Source organism: Benincasa hispida, chromosome 7, assembly GCF_009727055.1.
Source record: "Benincasa hispida cultivar B227 chromosome 7, ASM972705v1, whole genome shotgun sequence".
NCBI lineage: Eukaryota > Viridiplantae > Streptophyta > Magnoliopsida > Cucurbitales > Cucurbitaceae > Benincasa > Benincasa hispida.
Genome location: NC_052355.1, coordinates 16,216,290 through 16,223,043, shown reverse-complemented (window position 1 = coordinate 16,223,043; position 6,754 = coordinate 16,216,290). Strand labels below are relative to the sequence as shown.

The window sequence follows — 6,754 nt, the reverse complement described above, 5'->3', positions numbered from 1 at the left end:
AACATTAAAAGGTAAAATACCTAGAGACTAAATTAAAACCCTATTCAAAACTTTAAAATCCCATTGGTAATCATTTTATTTTTTATTTTGAATTTTTTAAAATTAAACTTATTTCTTACCCAATAATGGTTGAATTCTTAACTAAATTCCAAAAACAAAATTTTTTTAAAAGCCTACTACTTTTTTTACTTGATTTTTCAAACCATAATAAAAAATAAATAACAAATGAAGAAACTTGAAGATAAAAGTATTGTCTATAAGCTTAATTTTCAAAAACAAAATCCCTATAACCAAATCATTACCAAACGAAACATAAATGTGTAAGATTTTGAAACCTAAGGAGTAAATAAAAATTAGATCTAAAATCTACAACCAAAAAGATTTTTTTTTTTTTTTTTCCATTTAAAAAAACGGTTTGGTCTAACCAATGGCATCACCTTATTAAACACAATTTTTTAAGTAAAAATCATAAAATAACAAGTTACAAAAGACTGGAAAGAAATTGAGAAATAACAAAGGCACAAAAAAAAATAAAGGTTACAAAATTCCCATATAAAAATGAAACACATTCTTTCTTCCGAAATTACATTTGTATCCAACTCCCTTTTTGATCTACTGCCAAGACTGTGAAGGTTAGAGAGGGCAAATAACATAAACAAATCTAACAACAAATGGAGAAAAAAAAGAGAAAAGAAAAAAGTCAAAAATCAAATCAAAAGATGCTAAAATGGCTATTGAGCCTTTTTGAGCAGTATTAACTTAAAAACCTTACTACTACCACTACTTTTGTATCCCTATGAGGAACACAAAAAGGATATAAAAGGGCTGACTTAGTTGGTGCAATTCTGTTACCAGAGGATTTTCGGTTTCCTGACCCCGAAAAGGAGCCAAGGTCGGCTTCATCGAAGGCGGAAAACATCGAAATTCGAAACGGTTGGCTGACAATGCAGGAAGGGCCAACTCAGAAAGAGTGTTGTGGGATGAAAGCAGTGAGTTTCTCCCAATCCAAAGACTCCATGTTTGGCGACATGACTGCAGCACCAACACCTAGAGCGATGACGATAAAAGCCATACTTTTAAGACATCCATGGCCTCGTGAAACCCTGCTCTGCATTGCCTTAGCATACTTATCTGCCTCCTTGTATTTTGATTGGCGATCGCTCTCTTCTTCATCAGCCAATGCCTTCTCGTTCTATCGACAAAGAATATGGAAAAAAAATAATAAGAAGGAAGAATGGTCAACTACTAGTTAGGTTTTGCTCAAGAATAAGAGAATTACCTTGATTCTGAAACTTTTTAATGTTTCTCTCAAAGCATCAAATGGAGCTAGTTTTAGAGAATGTGTTTTCCAGTCATCAGAAAGTTTTTTCAAAACAGAGACACTAGCTTCTAGGTTATCCTGATAAATCTTGTCCTACAAAAAGAACAATTGTATATTTGAAAGGATGAGTTTAAATATTCCACATTGGATCAAGAATCGAATTAAAATGATTAAACATTTAGAAAAAGGAACTATAATAACTCACCCATTGCTTGTAGCAATCAACATTTTGAGTTAAACACCAAATGAAAATGTTAGTTGCTTCTCCAGATAGCTCTGGAACACCTGTTAATGGATATTCCCTTGGTAAATGTTTAATGAACAAAACAGTTTCCTTGATATGACTTACAAAGGGTTAAAAAGATTCCAGATTCAAAATAAGTATCATACTTTCTCCTGCTGCTTTGGCAGCAAAACTAAATATCTGCTGTGAAACTTGTTTCATTGCTTTACTACCAGGAGAGCCAGCAAGTGCAACCTCCTTCAAGGTTGGATAGATAGCCTCAAACCTTTCAGTAGCCTACAAATAGCACACAATGTTAAAAAAACAAAAAGGCATAATTACATATTTAGACAGTATCAGCAGTTTCCTCGACTATACCGACCTTCACTCTAGCTGACGATGCAGGGAAAGTAACCCGTAGAAGTATTTCAAATGAAGAAGGCGGAATCAATCGCTCCCCCTTCCTTACTGCACCATTTATTAGAATAGTACGAGCTTTTGGAGTGGACAAAATTCTGCAGAAAAATAATCTTTCACAATCAGGAAAGAAAATCGAAAGAGTTGAGGAAAGATCTTGCATTGGAAGATCATCCTTATATTCCCCACCTTTCAACTAGCTGCAAAATTAGATCTCTAGATTGGGGATTACAACTTCTACTACTAACTATGGGCAAAAGGTTATGTGCCCATGCATAAAGTCCTATTGCAAGATCTGCTTGACAAGCCTGGCAATGGAATAAGGACACCCAGTATAAGAAGGATAAAATTAAAATTGAAAAAATCAATAAATTATATCACACATTAATATCAATTCACCTGAACTATCATCCAGACAAGTACTGGAAGCTTATCCTGTCCTTGATACTTTGAGTTTTCCCTTATTGTTGGCAATACGTGAAATAAGATATCAGGCTTTCTTCGTAATACCATTGCTAGGACTACAAAGATGGCAACCTGCTATGCAATAAATGTTAATTCTTGAATCAAACACAAAAATATGCGAACAACACTCTCCCTCCATCCATACAGATAAAAGGAGAAATAAAAGTATCAGTGTCCAGCTGATTTTTACTAATAAATAGAAAGCCATTGATATACAAATTTGCCGAGGTCAAATATGTATTCCAGAAGAACAAACGTGAAAGGACAAGTCATAAAAAAACAATAAAATAAAATGAGACGCAAAAATGGAAAACATAGACTGTAAACAAATATATATCAAGAAATCAGAGATGGATAATAGCGATGCATATCATGGTTCATCACTTTCATCCAATCAAAAAGTAAATAGATTGTTTGCTTATGGTAATGTTTTCCTATTCCTAGTTGTGTTTATTATTAGAATAAGTATTAGTATTAGTATATTATATAGTTTCAATCTATGTAAGATTCCATTTACTGCCGAAGATGGCTATAACATTCTAATTTCATTAAAATAATATTGGCAGTAGATTTCCTAGGTTTTTCAGCCTCTTTTAGATCATCTTGAAGACCCTGCATTTCATTTTAGCTTTACAAATTTCAAGAAAACAAACAAGGCCAAAAACTAGTTAATAAATGTTGAGTTACTCGAGGTTACTTTATAATATTCAAATTTCATATTTCATCAACCTTGATATCTATCCTTCATCTTAGCCAGACAACCACAAACCATATAATTTTAAGGTTGGCCTACATCAAATATAATCGACTTATTTTAAGTTTTATAGAATGACTATATGAGTTTAATTAAGTGTTCTTTGATTGCTGAAACAGAACTAGTTAGAACAAGTTCATTTAGCTTCATATACTCAAAAAATAATAATAAACAGTACCTCCCTAAATTTAATTCAATTTTCTCATTAAGAAACAACAAATTTCCTTCGTTCTTGATATTTCACATCTTTTCTCCATTCATTAGATCCAGCACCTAATTTTTAATTAATGGAAATCTAAAATGTCGTAGATGCTCAAACCTTGAACATCACAATATTAGTAGTACACATGGGCTGTATCACCCAATATGAACAAACCAATGCATCATTATCCCTCCCAATGTACATAAACTTCGAACCAACAAGGATTGATGCTACCAATGTTACCTGCGATTTCAATGAAGCATGTTGTACTCCCTTTTTAGAGCCTTTGGTACTAGCTTGTTGGATTGCAAAGTCAGCAAGAATGCTATCTAAAGACCATAAAACAAAAGAGTTGAGCGCCTCAAGAGAACGTTTGTTAAGCCAGTCAACCGATGCCTTATAAACATCCTCAGAAATCTGAGAGAGGGGGATCTGCAAAAGAGTAGATGCAATAATTAAGTCACAAGGTGAACCATTTTCATAAAAAAGAACTCCATCCATTTTAAGTCAGAACCCGTGAAGAAAAAGAATGTAGGTACTGGAGGTCACACAGTTGGAAAAAGGAAGAGAGAAAACTGAAAACTAGGCAGCTAATTATAAAAACTAGATTGCAATTCGATTTAACTTAATACTGCACCAAACAACTTTTAAAACGCATTCTACTGCTCAAGAAAACTAGCTCAACTGCTAATTCAGTAGGATAGGCTCATGTCACCCAAAATCAACGGCAAACACAAAGAGTTCAAAGTTCTTGTTTACCAATTACCCCCAAAATTCTGCCAATTCAATCAAAAACATGAACAACTATTGAAAAAACAAAGACAATCAGAGCATGATAATCGATAACACCAAATATCCATCTATATGATATAGAAATAGAACATAATCGATAACACCAAATATTTAGCCCAAATATTATTCTTCACCAGTACAAGGGACCAAAGGATTAAGCACAAACAATCATAAATATGCATACACGGATCTAAGAACTCACCCACTGCAAGGAGAATTCCAGAGAAATACAAAAAAAAAAAAAAAATCAAACAAACAAACAAACAAACGAAAAAGCAAACAAGAACAATGTGACAAACATTCTATAAATTGTGTGAAACAGACTTTTGATCCAAGTTTTCGACTGTGGTNAAAAAAAAAAAAAAAAATCAAACAAACAAACAAACAAACGAAAAAAAAACAAAGATCGGTAAACTCACATCAACAATCTTAGCTACCGGAGACTCCCTTAACGTTTTGACCCACGGAAATTGAGAAGCGCTCACGCCCGAAAATGCGCGACCAAAATAATCCGCAAATCTCATCAGCTGAATATCCTGCTGAGTCTCGTACGAGCCCTATCACCAAACATAAACATGGAAGAAGAATAAGGGAAGAATCAATAGCAATCAATCGCTAGCAAATTATTTTCCAAACAATCAAATCAAAATAGATCAGATAAAGCAGATCATATCGCCTTACCGACACATCGGTCAAAAACGCCAACAGATCGTTCACATCAATCTTCGCAGCCGCCTCAGCCACCGAAATCTTAGGCTTCTTCGGTTTCTTCTGCTTCACCTTCTTAGCCTCCTCGTTAGGTTTTCCATTCTCCGCACCCTCTCCATCACTATCCTCGCCATCCTCATCATCAGACCTGATCTTCGATCTAACCGGAACAGCCTCGTCGTCATCAATAGCAGTCGCCTTCTGCGCCTCCACAATTCGGCGGCGGCGCTCCTCAAATTTCTGCTCAAGCGAACGAAAAACGTTGTCCGCGCCAGGAACGGTACCATTAGACACGATCTTGCCGGGAACAACATCGTTAGAGGGCTTGGCCGTCTTCCTTTGGCGCTTAGGGTAGGTAACCTTCTGCCAGCCATGGTCAACATGGGTGTGAGAAATGGGGGCGTCGTGATCTTCATTTGTAGGGGCGGATTCGAAAGCAACGTGCTTGTCCTCCATGGTTGAGGATGATAATGATAGGGAAATGGAATTCAACTGAGAATCAGAAAACAATTCTACTGGGTCCAAACAGAAAAGAAAAGGAATTGAGATTGAGATGAAGAAGGAGGAGGAGAATGATGAATTGAATGAAGAAAAAATTATGTGAAAGAGAGGAATGGAAGGAGGTCCGTGAGATCGAATCGACAAAGAGGATTCAAAGACGGAGAAATGATATTTATAAAGCGTTGACTTACGATAAAGGCCCATGAACATCATCAGATTTACAGAAATGCCATTGGCCCATGATTTTCTGATTCTCGTAAAGGTTAAATCTCAAAAATGCATCTGCTTTTTTTTTTTTTTTATAAAAAAAAAATGGTAAATATAATACTAATGCTTCAAAATTATATGTAGGAATTTATTAGAATCTAAATTTTGTTTCAGATTCGAGTTGAATAAATATTTGTTTAGGGACCATCTAAATTCTATTTTTGAAAATTGTTTTCGAATTATCATATAAATTTTGAAAATAAATTTTTATATTTTTTTATTATATTCTGAATTTTAAATTTTATAAATAATTATATTAAATAAAGATAGAAACATTTAGAAAAACATGTCTTATTATATAATTTTTTTAACATAAACCATACTTATATATAAAATTTCATCAGTTTTTTGTCAATTAAATATTAATGGTAACTACAACTAGTTTTTTTTATGTTTTATTAAATTCTAATCTATTTTCTGAACTTACTATCAAACACATTTGAAAATGAAATACAATTTTGTTTTCATTGAATCTCTTATTTTCAAAATATACTCTTAACAATTTTATCTTAGATATCAACCCATAATTACTAATTAAAATAGAACTACAGAAAATAATAAAATAAATTTGTATTAGAAAAAATATATAATAAATTTGTATTAGAAAAATATAAAAATACGTGCTATCTAGTAAAAAATTGTTTTAATAAATTAAATAATAAAATTGAAATTGAAATAGATTATTTATTTTTCATTTTAGAATTAAAACGGCCGGAAAAATTCCATCTATAATCTCAAGATTGATAATACAAATTTTATGTGAACTATATTCATATTGACTAAAATAAAATATTTTAAATTTTATTAATAAAATCACACTTATAAAATAATAAGTATATGTTTCTTTCACTAGTAGAAATAATATAAATAAGATGAATAATAGTAAAATAATTAAGAAAGATATTGAATTTTTCATAAATTGATGAGAGTGAAATGATAGAAGCTATATTGTAACTCACAAGTAGGGTTGGTAATAGGGTAGGGGCATTTCCCATCCCTATCCCCGAAAGAGAAATTAATCTTCATCCCTGCAAATTAAAGTTGGAGACGAGATAGGATTCCCCGTCGCGAAATCAAGTCCCTACGAAGATCCATCCTCGATAT

General features: G+C 32.9%; 1 protein-coding gene across 1 annotated transcript; it reads right to left on the bottom strand.

Moving 5' to 3' along the window:
* Nucleotides 1–523: 523 nt before the first annotated feature.
* LOC120081776 lies at nucleotides 524–5,523 on the bottom strand. Its single transcript, XM_039036935.1, has 10 exons — nucleotides 4,856–5,523; nucleotides 4,594–4,731; nucleotides 3,626–3,814; nucleotides 2,361–2,498; nucleotides 2,151–2,269; nucleotides 1,927–2,059; nucleotides 1,712–1,841; nucleotides 1,527–1,606; nucleotides 1,280–1,414; nucleotides 524–1,192 (listed from the first exon to the last, which is right to left on the bottom strand). The coding sequence occupies exons 1-10, from the start codon at nucleotides 5,336–5,338 to the stop codon at nucleotides 962–964; spliced, it is 1,776 nt and encodes a 591-aa protein (XP_038892863.1). The 5' UTR covers nucleotides 5,339–5,523; the 3' UTR covers nucleotides 524–961.
* Nucleotides 5,524–6,754: the final 1,231 nt, after the last annotated feature.